Consider the following 19,776-nt stretch of genomic DNA (forward strand, 5'->3'; position numbering starts at 1 on the left):
ATTTCTTCTGATAGCTCATGTGATTTGGTATCAAATTTTGATTCATAACACCCCTGTTTAAGGTGTTATAGAAATTCAAGTTGTCTTTGCAGTCACTGATTTATTATTTAATGTATGATCGTACTATAGGCACAGATAATAGAATCTCTCGGTATTACTAAAATAAGGCAGGCAACAAACCAAGCTATATTATCTAGGTGAAGATTTCTTGGAAAACGATTTACGAACAATCGACATTACAGCTAAGTTTAGTTCGAGGCTCCAGAAACCCATAACTCGATACTTCAAAAGCTGCAATTGGACAATTAATCGGATTGGGTTACTAGCTGCGCGCACTGAGGACATGAAGATTGGCAACGTGACAGCTAATCACAGGCTAGGAATTGTTTTCCTTCCTGCAAATCTGCAAATCGCTGCGGCTCGCTTGGTTTTACCAAGGGACAAATCGGAACGGTCTCTGTGGGCGTGTGTGCATGGCGTGAAGTGGGTGTTCAGGGGAATTGCTGGTGTATTTTGAAGGGAGGAGCAGCGGGTCTGTGATGTTTGGATGGCGCTGGGTTGCCGGTATCTGTGTGATTAAGAGATTCCTCTCCCAAAGCTTCCAATTGGGGCAGTGGAAGAACATTTACTTCTAAAGAGGGTCGGAGGAAGCGTATTGACAATGTTGATATTAAACCCTTATTTTGATATTGAGGATGACGTTGTTCCTTGGCTTTTGAAGTGCAGACTCACGCCACTGGATGAAAATGGTAAGCTATAATAAACTTGTTTTAATAAAACGGTGATCTAATGTACAGATTTTAAAAAAAAATATTTGGTTATTAAATCTTGAGAATATCCCTTTGTGTTACTTACGATTGAGTTTAAAGTTTCAATTACTTAAAGCTAATTAGCATGGAAGTGACATTTAAAACTTTGACTTCTATTTGCAATTCTAAACTCTACTCCGTCGATCGGTACTTGCAAATTGATTCAAATTAGTTCCTGTGTATGTGCGAAAAGAAACACACTAATGTGAGGAGCGGACTGTTAAGTACATTTTTTTTTAACATGAAAAACATTGCAATCTAATTTGTAAAATGCATTTTCTTCACTCAATTCAATTTTTAGATTTATCTACGAGGCCCTCGAGGAAGGAGTTACAAGTTGTCAATGTTGAAAAGAATGGTAGTGTCCTGTACACCTGGAAGGTAGTTATTTCTTGCGTTAGCAATTCGTTTTGTCTGCTCTTTCAAGTTATATGTAACTTGGGTTAACTCTTGTTTCTCAGTGTGTATAGATTTTATACGAACGGAACAAATAATAATGGCCGTAGTGCCACTCGAACCTGCTTTGCCATTTAATAAGATGATGTCTAACACTCAACTGTGGTACCATTTCCTTTTGATTCCTGTATCCCTCAATTTCCTTTGCATCCAAGCAACTATCAATGTCAGCTTGAATATTATTTGACAACTGAATATCCATAGCCTGCATGAGAGAGAACTTTCAAGATTCACTGTCTTCTAACTTTAAGAAATTCTCATCTCACTCAGAAACAACTGTGCTCTCATCCTGAGGGTATACCCATTAAGTCTAGATTAACTAGCAAGGGCTGACAGCCTCTTGGCATCTGCTCTGGTAAGGCATTTCAGAATCTTATATTTTCCAATGAGGTCATCTGTCATTCTTCTGAATTTCTGAGTACTTGATCTCCAATAGAAGACAGAGGATGGTAGTAGATGGAAAGTATTCAGCCTGGAGCTCAGTGACCAGTGGCGTTCCGCAGGGATCTGTTCTGGGACCCCTGCTCTTTGTGATCTTTATAAATCACTTGGATGAGGAAGTGGAAGGGTGCGTTAGTAAGTTTGCCGATGACACAAAGGTTGGTGGAGTTGTGGACAGTATGGAGGGCTGTTGTAGGTTGCAACGGGACATTGACAGGATGTAGAACTAGGCAAAGAAGTTGCAGATAGAATTCAACCCAGAAAAGTATGAAGCAATTCATTTTGGAAGGTCAAATTTGAATGCAGAATACAGGGTTAATGGCAGGATTCTTGGCAGTGTGGAGGAACAGAGGGATCTTGGGGTCCGTGTCCATAGATCCCTCAAAGTTGCAACCCAAGTTGATAGGGTTGTAAAGAAGGCATATGGTATGTTGGCTATCATTGGCAGGGGAATTGAGTTTAAGAGCCGCGAGGTTATGCTGCTGCTCTATAAAACTCTGGTTAGACCACACTTGGAATATTGTGTTCAGTTCTGGTCACCTCATTACAGGAAGGAGGTGGAAGCTTTAGAGAGGATGCAGAGGAGATTTACCAGGATGCTGCCTCAACTGGAGGGGAGGTCTTATGAGGAAAGGTTGAGAGAGCTAGGGCTTTTCTCTTTGGAGCAAAAGAAGGAAGAGAGGTGACTTGATAGAGGTGTACAGGATGATGAGAGGCATAGATAGAGTGGATAGCCAGAGACTTTTTCCCAGGGTGGAAATGACAATTACGAGGGGGCTTAATTTTAAGGTGATTGGAGGAAGGTGTAAGGGAAATGTCAGAGGTAGGTTCTTTACACAGAGTGGTGGGTGCGTGCAATGCTCTGCCAGTGGTGGTAGTGGAGTCAGATACATTAGGGACATTTTAAGTGACTCTTGGATAGGCACATGGATGATAGTAAAATGTAGGGTATGCAGGGTAGTTTTACCTTAGTAGGATAATAGGTCAGCACAACGTTGTGGGCCAAAGGGCCTGTACTGTGCTGTACTGTTCAATGTTCTATGTTCTGGTCAACTTTTGTTGTATCCCCTTTTGATGAGCATGTCCTTTCTTGAAGTTCAAAACTATACATCATACTGTCTTGCCAAATCCCTGTACAATTGGCAATAAAACTTATTTTATATGTATTCCAACCTCTTTGCAATAAAAACTAACACAACATTTAGAGGCGACTTTTCCCTAGGATGGGAGATTTCGAGATTAGGAGGCATAGTTTTAAGGTGAGAGGAAAGAGATTTAAAATAAAAGACATGGGGTAAATCTTTTACACAGGTTTGGGTGTGGAATGAACTTCCTCTTGAAGTGGTGGATGTGGGCACAGTTACAGTGTTTAAAAGACACTTAGATAAGTACATGAATAGGAAAGATTTGGAGGGATATGGGCTAGGAGCGGGCAGGTGGGACGAGTTTAGTTTGGGATTATGTTTGGCATGGACTGGTTGGACTGAAGGGTCTATTTCCATGCCGTATGAATCTATTTATATTTATGACTATAACAGCATATTACCTTTTTCTGTGTTCTCATTTCTACAAGGATATCCAAATTCCTCTGAATATCTACATTTAATAGCTCCTCACCAATTGAAAAATGTTCTGATTTCTGTTATTCACACCAAAGTAAATAACTTCATATTTCCCTATACTATACTTCATTGGCACCATTTTTGCTAATTTGCTTAGCCTGGCAATACATTTTTGCAGAGTCTTTGCATCATCATCATTGCTGTCTTTCCCACCTAGTCTTGTATCAACAACAAATTTGGGTACATTATATTGTGTACATTTAATAAATTCATTACTACCGGTTGTAAATTGCTGATTCCCCAGAACTGATTCTTGTGGCACCCAACAAGTAACATTTGCAACCTGAAAATGATCCCTTTATTCCTACTATCTTTTAAAACTGATTTCTATATTTACGTTACCTTCAATCCCACCTTGTGCAATAACTTTCTGTGTGACACATTAGCAAATGTCTTTTGAAATTCCAATATACTAAATCCATTATAAATAACAAGGTGTAGAGCTGGATGAACACAGCAGGCCAAGCAGGAGGAAGGCTGACATTTCGGGCCCAGACCCTTCTTCAGAAATGGGGGAGGGGAAGGGGGTTCTGAAATAAATAGGGAGAGAGGGGGAGGTGGATAGAGGAGAAGATAGGTAGAGAGGAGACAGACCAGTCGAAGAGGCGGGGATGGAGCCAGTGAAGGAGAGTGTAGGTGGGGAGGTAGGGAGGAGATAGGTCAGTCCAGGGAGGACGGACAGATCAAGGGGGCGGGATGAGGTTAGTTGGTAGGAGATGGGGCTGGGGCTTGAGGTGGGAGGAGGGGATAGGTAGGAGGAAGGACAGGTTAGGGAGGCGGGGACGAGCTGGGCTGGTTTTGGGATGTGGTAGTGGGAGGGGAGATTTCGAAGTTTGTGAAGTCCACATTGATACCATTGGGCTGCAGGGTTCCCAAGCGGAATATGAGTTGCTGTTCCTGCAACCTTCGGGTGGCATCGTTGTGGCACTGCAGGAGGCCCAGGATGGACGTGTCATCTGTGGAATGGGAGGGGGAGTTGAAATAGCTCGCGACTGGGAGGTGCAGTTGTTTAGTGCGAACCGAGCGTAGGTGTTCTGCAAAGCGGTCCCCAAGCCTCTGCTTGGTTTCCCCGATGTGGCCTCCTCTACAACGGGAACAGCGGATGCAGTATACCACATTAGCAGATGTGCAGGTGAACATCTGCTTGATGTGGAAAGTCTTCTTGGGGCCTGGGATGGGGGTGAGCGGGGAGGTGTAGGGGCAGGTGTAGCACTTCCTGCGGTTGCAGGGAAAAGTGCCGAGTGAGGTGGGGCTGGAGGGGAGTGTGGAGTGGACAAGGGAGTCACGGAGAGAGTGGTCCCTCTGGAAGGCAGATAAGGGTGGGGAGGGAAAAATGTCTTTGGTGGTGGGGTCAGATTGCAGATGGCGGAAGTGTCGGAGGGTGATGCGTTGGATCCGGAGGTTGGTGGGGTGGTACGTGAGGACGAGGGGGATACTGTTTTGGTTGTTATTGCGGGGAGGGGGTGTGAGGGATGAGTTGCGGGAAATGCGGGAGACACGGTGGAGGCTGTTCTCAACCACTGAGGGGGGGAAGTTGCGGTCCTTGAAAAACGAGGACATCGGAGATGTACGGGAGTGGAATGCCTCATCCTGGGAGCAGATGCGGCGGAGGCGAAGGAATTGGGAATAGGGGATGGCATTTTTGCAGGAAGGTGGGTGAGAGGAGGTGTATTCTAGGTATCTGTGGGAGTCGGTGTGCTTGAAATGGATATTGGTTTCTAGGTGGTTGCTGGAGATGGAGACAGAGAGGTCCAGGAAGGAGAGAGAGGTATTAGAGATGGTCCAGCTGAACTTAAGATTGGGTTGGAAGCTGTTGGTGAAGTGGATGAACTGTTTGAGCTCCTCGTGGGAGCATGAGGCGGCGCCGAGGAAGAGGTGGGGTTTAGGGCTGGTGTAGGTACGGAAGAGGGATTGTTCCACATAACGTACAAAGAGGCAGGCATAGCTTGGGCCCGTGCGGGTACCCATGGCCACCCGCTTTGTCTGTAGGAAGTGGGAGGAATTGAAAGAGAAGTTGTTGAGGGTGAGGATGAGTTCGGCTAAGCAGATGAGGGTGTCACTGGAGGGGGACTGGTCGGGCCTGTGGGACAGGAAGAAGCCAAGGGCCTTTAGGCCATCTGTATGGGGAATGCAGGTGTATAGGGACTGGACATCTATGGTAAAGATGAGGTGTTGGGGACCGGGGAATTGGAAGTTGTGGAGGGCGTGGGTGGTGTCACGGACGTAGGTAGGGAGTTCCTGGACCAAGGGGGAGAAAATGGAGTCCAGATAGGTGGAGATGAGTTCGGTGGGGCAGGAGCAGGCGGAGACAATGGATCGACCAGGGCATTCAGGTTTGTGGATTTTGGGAAGGAGATAGAAGCGGGCGGTGCGGGATTGGGGAACGATGAGGTTGGAGGCTGTGGGTGGGAGGTCACCTGAAGTGATGAGGTTGTGGATGGTTTGGGAGATGATGGTTTGGTGGTCGGGGGTGGGGTCATGATCAAGGGGGCGGTAGGAGGAGGTGTTGGAGAGTTGGCGTCTGGCCTCGGCGATGTAGAGGTCAGTGCGCCATACTACAACTGCGCCTCCCTTGTCTGTGGGTTTTATGGTGAGGTTGGGATGGGAGCGGAGGGCTGCACGTTCTGCGGGGGAGAGGTTGGAGTGGGTGAGAGGGGTGGAGAGGTTGAGGCGATTCATGTCACGACAGCAGTTGGAGATGAACAGGTTGAGGGAGGGTAGGAGGCCTTGGGGTGGTGTCCAGGAGGAGGAGGTGTGTTGGAGGTGGGAGAAGGGGTCAGTAGAGGGAGGGTTCGGCTCACTATTGAAGAAGTAAGCGCGGAGGTGGAGGCAGCGGAAAAACTGCTCTAGGTCCAAACGTGACCAGTATTTGTTGATGTGTGGGTGGAGGGGGACAAAGGTGAGGCCTTTACTGAGGACTGACCGTTCGTCCTCAGTGAGGCGGAGGTCCGGGGGGATGGTGAAGACTCGGCAGGGCTGGGTGCTATTGTCCCCTCTGGAGCTGCTGGCTGTGGGCGGAGCGACGTCGGCGGTGGGCGGAGTTGCGTCAGCGGTGGGCGGAGCGGGGTAGGAGGCGGCAGCAGCGGTGACGGTAGGGATGCGTCCTCAGTGTCTATGGTGTTGGCCTCGGAAATGGAGGCGGTGGCATCAGCAGCGGTGTTGATGGTGTTTGCTGTCCCGGAAGTGGTGTACCCAGCGGCGGAGGATGTGATGTCATCCGTGGTTGCTCCGACTGTGGCCACATGGCCAGTGGTGGCGGGCACATTGTGGGGAAGGTCCTGGGTAGGGTTGGGTTTTGGGAGGTGGAGGAAGCCCGTTTTGGGTGGTAGGCACCAGTAAGTTTACTGTACTTATGGTTTTTTGTGTCCAATAAAGCTGAGTAGAATTGTGAGTTCAGGTTGTGGATCCTACGGAGAATAAAAAACAGGAGAGGTCCTTTGCAGGTCTGGGAGAGGGAGGCTCTGAGCTGGGGTAGGCTTGATTGTAGTGCCTGGAGATGCCGGCGCATTGCTGCGAGTGTGTGTTTCAGGAGTCGCAGGGAGAAACGCTTCTGAAGGGTCTCAATGTTCTGAATGTAGACATTGTCACGGTTGGGGCCAAATTGGGAAGGCCTGAATGTGGACTGTAGCCCATTGGGGATGATTAACACTGATTATGTTTACTTTTCTTCTGTTTTGAAAAGGGGGAGTAAAGGTTTGCTTCATATTTTTAAATTCCTGATTGGTCTCCTAAGGCGTGGCTACTCGTAAAGCTGGAGGAAATTTATGATGTGTAGGTACTCAGTTCAGGTCTGTGATAAATTTGGCTTGTATGTAGATTCAGTCTAGGACAGATTAGAGGCTTGGGAGTCAAATTGGTCTTTGATGGTAGCATAGACCATGTGACAATGAACGAGCAGCCCAATTCGATGGGAAATTAAGTTGAATAGGATCCCAAAATCAGCTGTCAGTTCACTTTCTTATGTTCTGTGCTGCTATTTCTCCTCTCTCTTGCCAGGTCAATCAAATGCAAAAAATTTAGAATGTTTTAATTTTCCAACGAAAAATATTTAATAAGAAAGAATGTAAGACTATGCAATGTTCACAATTGCTGGAGGTCTTAAGTTTTTTTTTTTTATTCGCTCATGGGACATGGACAATACTGGCTGGCCAGAATTTATTACCCATCTCTAGTTTCAGTTTGGAGACACAGCTGTCCCTGATAAAGCCATGCTGCCTGTCAGTAAGAATTTAATATTTTCACAAAAGTGAGTAAATCCTATCCCTAAGATTTTTTCCAATAATTGCCCTATTGCTGATGTAAGGCTCACTGGTCTGTAATTTTTTTGAATTATCCCTGTTGCCCTTCTTAAACAAAGGAACAATGTTGGCTATTCTCCAAACCTCTGGGACCTCAATTTTGACTAAAGAGGATACAAAAATTTCATACAAAACAGCAGCAATTTCCTTACCTGACACTGTCAGCATTTTGTGTCAGATCCTGTCAGGCCCTGGGACTTGGTGACCTTAATGTTTTCTAAAAACCCAAAACATTTTTTTTTTAATAATGACATGCCCCAAAATATCACATACCCCTATCAGAACTCACCATCCACCATGTCCCCATTTGTGAATACCGATGCAAAGTATTCATTAAGGTCCTTGCTCACATCCTCCAGCATCATGATTAAATTCCCTCCTTTGTCCTTAAGTGAACTTCACTTTCCCTAGCTACCCTGTAGCTCCTTTTATATATGCATAAAACACCTTGGGATTTTCTTGAATTCTGTTCGCCAAGTAATTTCTTGACCCATTTTAGCCCTTCAGATTCCTTGTTTGAGTTCTTTCCTGCTATCTTTGTATTTTTCAAGAGCTCTGTCTGACTTTAGTTTCCTAAATCTTATATATGCCTCCTTTTTTCTTTTTGACTAAGCTCATAGCTTCTCTTGTCATCCAAGATTCCCGAATGTTTCCATCTTCATCCTTCATGTTCATAGGAATATGCTGGTCCTGAATTCTAAACAACTGGCCTTTAAAAGATTCTCACATGCCAGATGTGGATATAGCCTCAAACAGCTGCCTCCAGTTTATATTCTCCAGTTTCTGCCTAATATTGTGCTAGTCAGCCTTCCTCCAATTTAATACTTTCACTTGAGGGTTGTGCTTATCCTTTCCATAAGTAACTTTAAAATTTACAAAATTATGGTCACTGTTCCTGAAATACACTACCACTGAAACTTTGATCATCTGGCTGGACTCATTTCCCCCATAGTAAAGCCCCTTCCCTGGTTGGACTGTTTACATATTGTTTCAAAAAAAAAATCCTGGAGACACCTAATAAGTTCTCCGCACAATTTTAAGTTGTAGTATTTATCACATTCTAAGTGTTTGTATGAAATTGCTACCAAAAATTTAGAATTAAATGTTAAACAAAATAACCTTAGTGGAGAAGAAATGCAGTGCCATGGCCTTTAACATTATGTTAGGTGTTCTGCTATGCATCACCGGACTTGAACAATGTGTAAAAAGTTTTAATCTTCAGTTCTTCAAAAAATAAATTGTTGAGACTGTCACTGTTTTTCTTTATTTTTCTCATTTTTGGTTTGGAACTGTGAGCTGAAGTTGAGATTCAGATCTTGAGTTTTGGAAAGGAGGAGAGATCAAATAAATTTAAAAATCAAAAGAACATTGAAAAAATTGATGTTTTCTTATAGAAACTGGACTGGAAGGATAATTTGAAGGTTGATTATTGACCAAAAAACACTGCAAATGTTTCGACACCGAAGTGTCTTTGGCTCAGGACTGGCAGCTGGTTGGATGTTGAATGGGCCATTCACAAGTGGAATGGTGCTGGCCATCCCAAGTTGCCCTTTGTAAAGTGGTGAGCTGCCTTGAACCGCAGTCCATGTTCTGTAGATAGACCCATAATACTGTTTGAGAAGGAATTGCTTGGAGGGTGATTTCTGGGTGTGGTGTTTTGAGTTTTGAGTTTTATTCACTAGTTTTTCTTAACCTAGTTAAAGAATTGTTGAAGATTTTGAGGAAAGAACCCCAATTTGTAAGACATTAGTAAAAGTCTCCAATGCTCTGTGGAAATTGTTTGCATGAATCAGTGACTTCAGAACTCAGACAAAATACCATCCTGTGTGCCTGGAATACAAAACATTGTTCAAGGTTTCTGAAGGCATGGTACCCATTCGGTAGCTATTGACCTGGAAAATTACAATTCTTGATTTTTCTTTTAGTTTATTCCTTAACTGTCTGTCTGTCTGTCTTTGAGTGGGGCTGGTGTTTCAAGAAGATTGGGCTTAAATCATTGACATTAAGTACATTGCCTTATTGTTTATCTGTATTCTGCTAAAGTGATGTTTTCCTAATAATTTTTTAAATTAAGAATAAACTTGGTGTTTGAGATCTATTATTTGTAAAGTCTGGCTAGGAACAACTGAGCAATTCTGAATGTTTTAATTTTATTGTGTTGTGAATCCGGGGATAGGGAGCCTGATTTGCTTCGGCCTGCTGTCCCCATGTCCTAACATAATACCCAAAAGCAGCTGCTACAATAACAGATTAAAAAGTAACACAACCTGAATAATATAAATATGAATACAATGCTTTTTTGACCATGCATTACTCTAAGAAGAAAACTTCAACTTCTACAAATCTTATGCGTTGAGATTCACTGACAATACAAGATTACTCAGGAATGTTGCAGAAAAATCTAAGTAGGTACAAGCGAATTAATAAGCATTAATGAAACAGTGGGTACTACTGAGTTGATAAGCCCACAGAACAGGGTATTAGCAAATTATGAAGCTGAAAGCAGTGATCATCAATTATTTAATACAGTAGAAAGGCACTGACTTTTCGAATAGTCAACTGAACAGCAGTGAGTTGGATAGGGCTGTAGGCATTTGATAAAATCTCCAACCAGAAGAGACAAGCTGATGGCCCATCTCAACCACGTCCGGAGGTCCCCAGTATCCCAGATGACAGTCTTCAGTCAATTTGATTCTGTTCTCTTCACGTGATATCTGATGCCTTTGGCCATCACTTGATATGCTAGGTAGGGCTGTGAGCTCCGCCAACATTCTGGCAATAGTATAGAAGACTTGCGCTCCAGTGCAGCTACAACACTGGCATATGGAAAATTGCCCAAGTATGTCCAATACATGTAAACCAGGATAAATCCAAATTGGCCAATTACCATCTCAGAAGTCTACTATGGATTGTAAGTAAAGTTATGGAAGGAGTAATCAACAGTATCATCAAGCAGCACTTGCAAAGGAACACCTGCTCACTGACAATCATTTTGGGTTCTGCCAGGTCCACTCAGCTCCTGTCCTCAGTAGATCCTTGGTTCAAACATGGATAAGAGCTGAATCTCAGAGATGAGAGTGATGGTCTTTGACATCAAGGCAAGTATGGCAAAATTAGACTCCATGGGAATCCAGGGGAAAACTCTGATTAGAGTGATACCTAGCACAAAGGAAGATGGTTGTAGTTGTTGGAGCTCAGTCATCTTAGCTCCCAGGGCATCTCTGCAGGAATTCCTCAAGGTAGATATTTTCTAAACTCCCTGGTCAGAGATATTATGACGCACCTCTGGAGCAGGTGGGAATTGAATCCAGGCTGCCAGATTTAGAGTTAAAATTCATTGGGTACTGTCCTAAGCTCAACCGTTTTCCAGTCCCTCATCAATGACCTTTGCACTTCTTAAAGTTAGATGGAAGTATTTATTGATGGTTGCACGATGTTTAACAACATTCGTGACTTGTCAGAAAATGAAGCAGTCTATGTCCAATTGCAGCAAGACGTAAACAATGTCTACTTGAGCTAACAAGTGGCAAGTAACATACATCCCACACAAGTGCCAGACCAGGACTATTTGCAACAAGAGTGAATCTAACCAACCACCCCTTTGACATCAATGGCATACCATCACTGAATCCCACACTATCAATATCCTGGGGGTCACCATTGACCAGAAACTGAGCCAAACCAGCCATACCAGTACAATGGCTACAAGAGTGGGTCAGTGGCTAGGATTCCTGCAATAGGCAACTCGCTTCCTGATTTCCCCAAAGCCTGTGCACCACCTACAAGGTAGAGGTCCACCTGCCTGGATTTGTGCGGCTTCAATAACGACATCCAGGACAAAGCAACCTGTTTGATTGGCACAATATTCATTCCCTCTTCCACCATTGCTCAAAAGCAGCAGCGTGTACCATCTGGAAGATGCTCTGCAGAAATTCACCGAGGCTGTTTTAGACAATACCATCCAAACGTGACCATCTAGTAGAAGAACAAGGGTACCAGCTACATGGGAACACCACCACCTGCACCTTCCTTGTCAAGGCATACAGTCCTGATTTGGAAATATATTGCTGGGTGAGAATCCTTGAAACCCCCTCCCCAGCAGCGTTGTAGGTATACCTACACCAAACAGACTACAGCTGCGCCAGAAGGCAGCTCATCATCAGCACCTTAAGGGCATTTAGGGTTGAACAATAAATCCATCCGCTCCCCCCACACAGTCCCTATAAAACAGTTAATATCATGTTGGCTTTTTGTTTCTAGCATTGTTTTCATTAATATATCAGCCATCGTGAAGGGCAGATAGGAGGAAAATCTTTTGAGGAGAAGGAAGGCTGTGACTAAGTGTGGATAGGGATTTGGGTTGGGTATGGAGATTTGAAGTTAGATGTTCAACTGAAGTTCTGGGGTCATGATGTCAGTACATGAAGCAAAGCAGGACAAACAAGATATCGATAAGACAATGGCTAATATCTAGCAATATACTTTCTGAAGTTATAGTTAAATTGTAGTGTTTTGCTGCATAAATGCAATGCATTTGTTGCTGCACGTGGTATATTTAAATAATTTTTCAAGTCCAGGGATTTCATACTTAATTATCTTTGCTAGTTCTGAAATTAATCAAAAAAAAATTATGACCAGGCTAAAAGTTTTCTTTTAAAAATACAGCTTCATACGTAGTGTCTGTTGAAAATTATGACATGATGTGGAAGTAGAAAATTTGTTTTTGTGTTAAAGGGTATGAAGGGAACCACTTGTATTGGCGCATATGATCCTCACAACAAGCAAAACAAGGTAACAACTTATGCTTTCAATATCCTAGATTGAGCAGAATGTGGAAGCTTTGCTGTTTTTGTTTTACCCTTTGAAGTTGCTGTTCATTATATTCCAGCTGCTATATGTTTTTGACAAGGAAGTACCTGTGATTAGTTGCTCTGTCAACATGGAAAAAACATTGTTGGGTAAGTGGGACAAACCTCTGCTCTTGTAATGATACCTTTTTATTCTGATTTTATGTCATGCTCATTTCAGAATTATAATCAAACACATTAAGACTAAAGCTTACATTGTTTGAATTTAAGTTTCTTCACCATTCATAAATGAAATTGCCTATTCTAAAAGATTTTGATTCTCTCTCTCTTTGCTAGCTGTAAGTTTTCTACAGTTTACACGAAGAGATTTACCATTCGAAACATTAAGACCAGGTATTATTTTAAACATTTTGTTATTTGTAATTACCAAAATAAACATTGCAAAAACTCTGAAATAAACTGGTCAACTCAATTTATTTTTCAACTGATAACCATTGTACAGTAATAGTAGATCAAGGACTGGGTTTTCGTGGAGAGATGGGAATGTCAACCAGAAGACTTTGTAACCTGGCAGATCTGTCTCCTTTAAAAGGTCCCCTGACCACAATGTGCGCACTCCAGGATGTGGAGATGGGATGGAGTTGAGCCCAGTGTTACGGAGGCATGGGAGTGCAAAGCAGAGTTGGATGTAAGGCCATCCTCAGTTCTCTGGTACTTTGGCTCAACTTTATGCATTTAGCTCTTAGCCCTTGCTTCTCATACCCCGACTACACTCTGTTCCCTATACTTACAATGTTTTCTCCACAATCATTCATCACGTATGAGCAGATCTCCGGAGTCATACCTTTTGCAATGAAGAAGAAAAATAATTTAACGTCAGTCAACCTAATGCAGCTTCCACTCAAATACGCTTCACACTGAAAAATAAACTCGTTTATAAAACCCATTTAAAACTTAAATCCCCCCCAAGTAGTCCATCAGCTGTTAAAAACAAACAAAAATCTATTTTGCTTACCAGATCAGAAACACATCATGCTTTAAATTGTCAAACAAAATGTAAACTTAACTCCCTGTTGAGAAAAGTTCTGGAACTTTTGAAAGTCAACCGCCATTCTTAATAGACTCCACTATAATAAACCTTGGGGAAATTTTAAACAATGGAGTCTGTTGAAACTGTAAAAAGAATTGATTAATGATGTTTTCTAAGCTGCATCAAATGGCCTGTCTATCCAATGCAGTACAGCAGGAGGTGTCTTATTTTAAACTCAAATTGAAAGCTCCAGGCTCTCCTATTCCCAACCCCCAATATTAAAGGGCTGAGGATTTAACTAATTTCAAGCATGAAAATTAAATAGATCCTTCAGAAGCTTTTGCACCTTCTCCATAAAGTTATGGTTGCTACATTGCTGCTTGAGCCTGCTGCAATGCAAAAATTGGGTGTTATTATACAAAGCAGTCACATCAAGTACCGTTGCTGAGTTCTGGTTTATTGGTCCTCCTCCCTGCTGACAGAAATGGGATCTACCAAAATGGAGGCTGGCTTGGGTTCTGTCTGCCATTTCTAACCATCTCCGAAGTTGTCCAGATCTGGTGAGAATCGAGTGCAAGTTTGAAGGACATAATTTTGTTTGTGAATATTTCCTTTTAATCAGTTCTTTTGAATTGCAAGTAGGAGGCATGACTATTCCTGTGTAGGTGCAGTTTCAATCAATTTTGTGTCATTGTTTCCCAATTCATTTGAACCTTTTAAAGGTATTCCTATTGCTCAGATGATGTATAGTGAGAGAATGCTCCATCATTAATAGCCCAAAAATGGTGATTGGTTGGCCCAAGATATATTTGATTCTTGAAGGTATTGTGAACTCACTGCCATTCAAGACCATGTCATTGTAGATTGGTTAGAATTGATGGATGTGGTTTATTTCTGTCTCAGTATTTCATCTGTGATTTCACAAGGGGTTTATATTGTTCAAATAATTGGACGCCGTGCTGAATGACCATCTCAAATACAATTCTTTCATATATTGGTATATACAGATATCATTAAATGATAATGAAACCGTTTGTACTTCAAATATGTTGCTGATGAAATATTAAAGTATTTGAGCGGTAATTATGGAGTAAAATTATGGAAGTATGAGTATTAAAATTTTGTTAGAACTATCAGGATTTTCAACAAGCATGCGAAAGAAGTTTTAAACATCACTGGTGATTTAAAAATGGAGATTTCCTTTTCATTTGATGTACCCATGTTGGACAATTTTGCTTCAGTGAAAGAATGTCCCTTAGTATCGTCCATTCATGAAACATTGACTATCTTTAAAATATTAGACACTTACAGCAAAAAGGATAGGGTAAGAAGGCATAGAACATGAAGGCATAAGTGCAGAAATGTCATTGTGTGCACCGTATATGGAAGAATAGTGACAGATTATCATAGTTAACTATGGTCCATTTTGTAAGATGATTTCAGCAGGGGATATAGGAAAGGTTGTTTTGGGATTTGCAAGCTCTCGAGATGGAGGAGGAAATGGGATTCTTAACGTAGAGCTGATAGTTTAAATTTGGGGTGTTCAGTGGCCTGAATTGGTGTCAAGGTGGATCACAGTATTCAAACCATTTCATAGCTAGTAAAGGAGTGCAATGTAGAAACACATCTGTTTCTGTCTATGTGAACAATGGGTTGTGACAGAAGAACCAGTGTTAGAGAAATACTTATCTGCATGGTGAATGCCAGGAGATGGGGAGGTTGCTCATTTTACGGCTTGAATTTTCTGCAGACATTACCAGTAGACAATTGAATAGGATTAACAGTATCTTCATAAACTGGTTTCTTGCTCAGGTTGTCAGGTTTTCGGGTTGTCTGAAAATATATGAAGCAGATTGGTGGCTACTTTTTTCTTGCCCAGTTGTCCAGGCTAGCAACTATTAGAAAGTTGTTAGCTCCATTTGCAGAGTTATGAAGAGTATAGTGAGTATTCTGAGCTTAGACTGCTCATTGATATGCAGTGGTTCATTTGATACGTGATACAAAAATGCAATGAATTAGGCTGTATACTTTTTGCAATTTGCATTAACTATTCTTCTTTGTACCGGTAAACTTTATTTAATATTTTGTTCAAGACTCGTGGTTTTATAAATAATATTTAATATCGAACTCTGAAGTGGGCCCTTTGACAAGAATTATGCATGTATTTATGTATACTTTCAGTAGAAACTCCACACTCGAGGGCAAACTTCAAACTTCACATAGGTGTCACAAGTAAGGTCCCTCTGATTATAATGAGATTTTTAAAAAAGTTTCCATGGCCATATTGGGTAAACTGCAACTCTGCATAGAAAGGAGTTTTGAGATTTAGTGAATCTATTGTTTCTAGTCTTATTTGCTGTCATGAAACTCTCCATAAATAGGGATAAAAGTTAGAATCAAATGGTAGTCTTCGTTTCAAAATTCTGATTAGTGGAGAATGAAAAATTGGAAGATTGGGAAAGTTGCTCAAGTTGTTGCTGTTCTTGAGCAGTGAGGCATGGAAGTTTCTAGTTCAGATATGGTGTATGATGTTGGAACATCCAAGAAAATGTTTTGTGCAATGCTTAATTGAAAGAATGTCCTAAGTATTCTTTTTCATGTTGATGCATTTGATTTTTTAGGTGAATTATACTGTAATGAATCAATGTTAGATAAATGCCTTTGTAGAAAACGAGTTACATATTTTAAATTGTAGGACACATTGCAATGAAATTAGCATTTTCTCACTTTTTTTTTCCTTTGAATTTTGTTGCAGTATCCAGGTGTTTAACCTTGTTGCTTGAAATTCATCCAGTAAATAGTACAAAAGTCTTAAAAGCCGTTGACTCCCATGTGAGAGTTCAGGTATTTATCACTGCTCCAGTAATTTTATTTTTATTAAGTTTTTAAAAAAAGAATATTATGACTGCCTGTCAAATACTTGGAAGTTTACCTGTCTTGTGGTTTTCTTTTAAATATTCCTTGCTGTTATGTGTTTGGGTCACGAAAAGTGGATCTGCATCTACAAATCTCAGGAATACTTTGAATCCACTAATTTGGCCAAAAGTGAATCACAGAACTAAAAACTGTTGGAAGAGCCATAATGGGTCTTGGAGAATTAGTTACTGAACAGCATTGGCAGTGACTGATGAGCAAGTGACTTTTCCTTGAAGTTATTCATGGCTTAGAACAAGGGGGACAAAGCAGTTTTACTTGAAAATTTAAGTGTTAAATAGAACATAACAAATGGTAAAGTATTTACATTGAAAAGTAGTAATAAAATTTACAATAGAAAGAACTTTATGATGAAATCTGTCAGCTTCTTTGACTTGGTTGGAATAATAGTAATTCAAGTGATAAACAACTTTTGACACCTTTTACATTTGAGTAATAAGAAATGTATAAACTTGTAGGTTTACTTTCTTCAATGAAACGTAATAACAGGTTTTCAATACTTTTTCTAGTTTCTGATTTGTTAGTGAGAAAGAGCATCTGTTGGAGTGGTGTGAAGTGTAGCAATTGTTAATGCTGTTATTAATTCTAGTTTCAGACTCTGAAATCAAGGTTTGAAGAAAGTTCTAGGACCAGTCAGGAATAGAATTATCCCTTCATGGGCCGGGATAAAACAGAGTATGTTGTTAGCGAAAGATTGCCATTTCACAGCCTGTTGTGGAATCAACATTCGTATGACAGCTATCATAAATTGTAGCTTTGTGCCTTGAACATTTTAACATTGGTATCTAGTAAAGATAACTTGAAAAGTCAGTTGATTGGTATGTGGTGCATGTATTGGCAGAGATCACATGAGGGATGGCTGAAGACAAAGCAGCACGATCTAGTTATGTCGCATTAGACATTAGGGCTTGGAGTATATTTCAGAACAAGCCTGCTGTACTTTCAGTCTGCCAGAATGACAGTAAATGAACCTTATCAGATGGAAAAAGACAACTGCCAAAGAAATTATGGCAAAATACATTTCAGGAGGATCTTCTAGTGTGGGTAACCACCCTATAGTGCTGCACAGGACTAGAAAAACTAAGTCTACATAATCTGGCCCTTACAGCACTTAATTGGTTAAATGCTAAGATTGTTCCAGGGACAAAATTTTCAGTGGCTTGGAAATTAGGTCACAATTTATGTTGAGGGCAGTTGCAAAGTAAACTAACCTATCATTGCATATCACTTTCTGCAGACTGGTTTTAAAAAAAAACAGCAAAGACTTGCCCAGGCCTCCAGTAAAAAGTAACATGCATGACATTGCAAAATTCAAACTTGGAACCAAGGCAAATGTCTGCAAACCATACATATGTTTAATCACTTTTACTGGAAAGGTTTAATTACAAAAGTGACATGAGTTATTGGTGCAAATTATCTGACTTGGTTTGTTTGTAGAAAACCTGTTTCACGTGAAATTGCTGAAAAGAGATTAGGATTTCTTTTAAGCATGTCTTTACTTCATATAAATATATAATCCCCATCTGACTTTAGGGAAGTGTTTGAATTCTTTTAGTTTCCAGAGAGAGACTACAGGCTGTGTGATCCCAGTTCCCTAAAGCTAGCAGTGCCATTTTTAGTATCTTTTGTTGTATGGGTAGGGGTTGCTTGCAATCTCCAGTAGGCAGGCCTAACAGGCACAGGCCTCTCTTACATTCTGTGGCCTGTCTTCCTGGAACGGTTGCTTGTAGGAACATAATCAAAATATGTTTCATAAATATGACAAATATACAGCTGGAAAAAATTTGCAGGTCTGGCAGCATCTGTAAAGAGAGAAAGTGAGTAAATGTTTTGAATCCATTTTGACTTTTTCAGAAGAGTCTTCAGTTCACATGTTTTATAAATGTGCATTTCTGGACACGGTGCTTCAATTGTTACTTTGCTTTGAGCAAACTGTGCAAAAGCCAGCTGAATGTGATAGATATGCTTCAATTTCTCATTGTTTTTCACTTTTTTGTTCCTTATCAGTTTTATTTGTTCTTTAGCTGGATGGGAAACATGGCACAGAAGATAGAGATGTATTTCTGTGCATTTGTTCGGAAGTGTCATGCAGTCACAGGAAAATTGGAATGTTTTTGAACGTGACCAGATCTTGTTTAATTTGTGGTTGAATACATAATGTTGAGTTAGATGAAGTTTTAACTACTAGTTATTGGAAGGAAGGGCTATTGGGGGTTTATTAGAGAATTAGCTTGACTTATGCCAAGCTCAGAATCCACTTCGTGGTTAGTTTATCTGTCAGCTGCTTTGGTCAATGTTGGACCTTTTGTTTTCTCTCTTTAATTGATGGTTTTCGTGGCAAGATGGTTCTGTCCTTTTTACTTAAGATCTTTATGGGTTTGTAATCTCCCTTAAAGTAAAGGAAAAGGCAATAATAGGACTTGTGCACATTACTGGAGCTAGTTTTGAGGAGGTGAAATATATATGAACTGTAAAATGAGAAACTATAACCTGTTTCGCTTGGGAACCCTGCAGCCCAATGGTATCAATGTGGACTTCACAAGCTTCAAAATCTCCCCTCCCCCTACCGCATCCCAAAACCAGCCCAGCTTGTCCCCGCCTCCCTAACCTGTCCTTCCTCCCACCTATCCCCTCCTCCCATCTCAAGCCCACCACCATCTCCTACCGACTAGCCTCATCCCGCCCCCTCGTCCTGTCCGTCCTCCCTGGACTGACCTACCCCCTCCCTAACTCCCCATCTGCACTCACATTTACTGGCTCCATCCCCGCCTCTTTGACCTGTCTGTCTCCTCTCCACCTGTCTTCTCCTCTATCCATCTTCTATCTGCCTTCCCCTCTCTCCCTATTTATTTCAGAACCCCCTTCCCCTCCCCCATTTCTGAAGAAGGGTCAAGGCCTGAAACGTCAGTTTTCCTGCTCCTCTGCTGCTTGGCCTGCTGTGTTCATCCAGCTCTACACCTTGTTATAACAAAATAACCTGATTCTGGTTGGATTCACAATATATTCTAGGAAACTGTCCCAAATACACTCTCTATGAATTCCTCCTCATGGTTACCTCTGCCAATTTGACTGTCCCAATGGGATCTTCAAAGGTTTAATTTTACTGTGTTATGAATACAGAGGTAAAAAGGTTGATTGTGGTTTCGTTGTCGTTCTCTGTGTTGTAACATACTCATTTTTCAAAAGCTGCTGTAAATGCTGCCATATCCTTTTGCTTTGAGTGTACGTTTCCCCTCTCTCAAACCTTACTTCCCTCTCTAATTAGTTTAAAGCACTCTCTCTCTACAGGCCTAGTTAATCAATTGTTCAAGTGAAGCCTGCCAAACCAGAAGAGATCCTTTCTACCCCAGTATAAGGGGCTTTTGTGGTGTAGTGGTA

At 41.5% G+C, this 19,776-nt stretch overlaps 1 protein-coding gene across 1 annotated transcript in view; it reads left to right on the forward strand.

Moving 5' to 3' along the window:
- Positions 1-484: 484 nt before the first annotated feature.
- LOC109917966 (gamma-secretase activating protein) overlaps positions 485-19,776 on the forward strand; it is a 92,661-nt gene continuing 73,369 nt past the window's right edge. The window contains exons 1-6 of the mRNA XM_048610535.1: positions 485-749; positions 1,111-1,190; positions 12,361-12,417; positions 12,515-12,584; positions 12,771-12,827; positions 16,220-16,308. Of these exons, the coding sequence (XP_048466492.1) occupies positions 662-749; positions 1,111-1,190; positions 12,361-12,417; positions 12,515-12,584; positions 12,771-12,827; positions 16,220-16,308 (441 nt within the window). The 5' untranslated portion in view covers positions 485-661. The remainder of the gene's footprint in view (positions 750-1,110; positions 1,191-12,360; positions 12,418-12,514; positions 12,585-12,770; positions 12,828-16,219; positions 16,309-19,776) is intronic.

Source organism: Rhincodon typus, chromosome 22 (genome assembly GCF_021869965.1).
Source record: "Rhincodon typus isolate 14 chromosome 22, sRhiTyp1.1, whole genome shotgun sequence".
In the NCBI taxonomy this organism is placed as follows: domain Eukaryota; kingdom Metazoa; phylum Chordata; class Chondrichthyes; order Orectolobiformes; family Rhincodontidae; genus Rhincodon; species Rhincodon typus.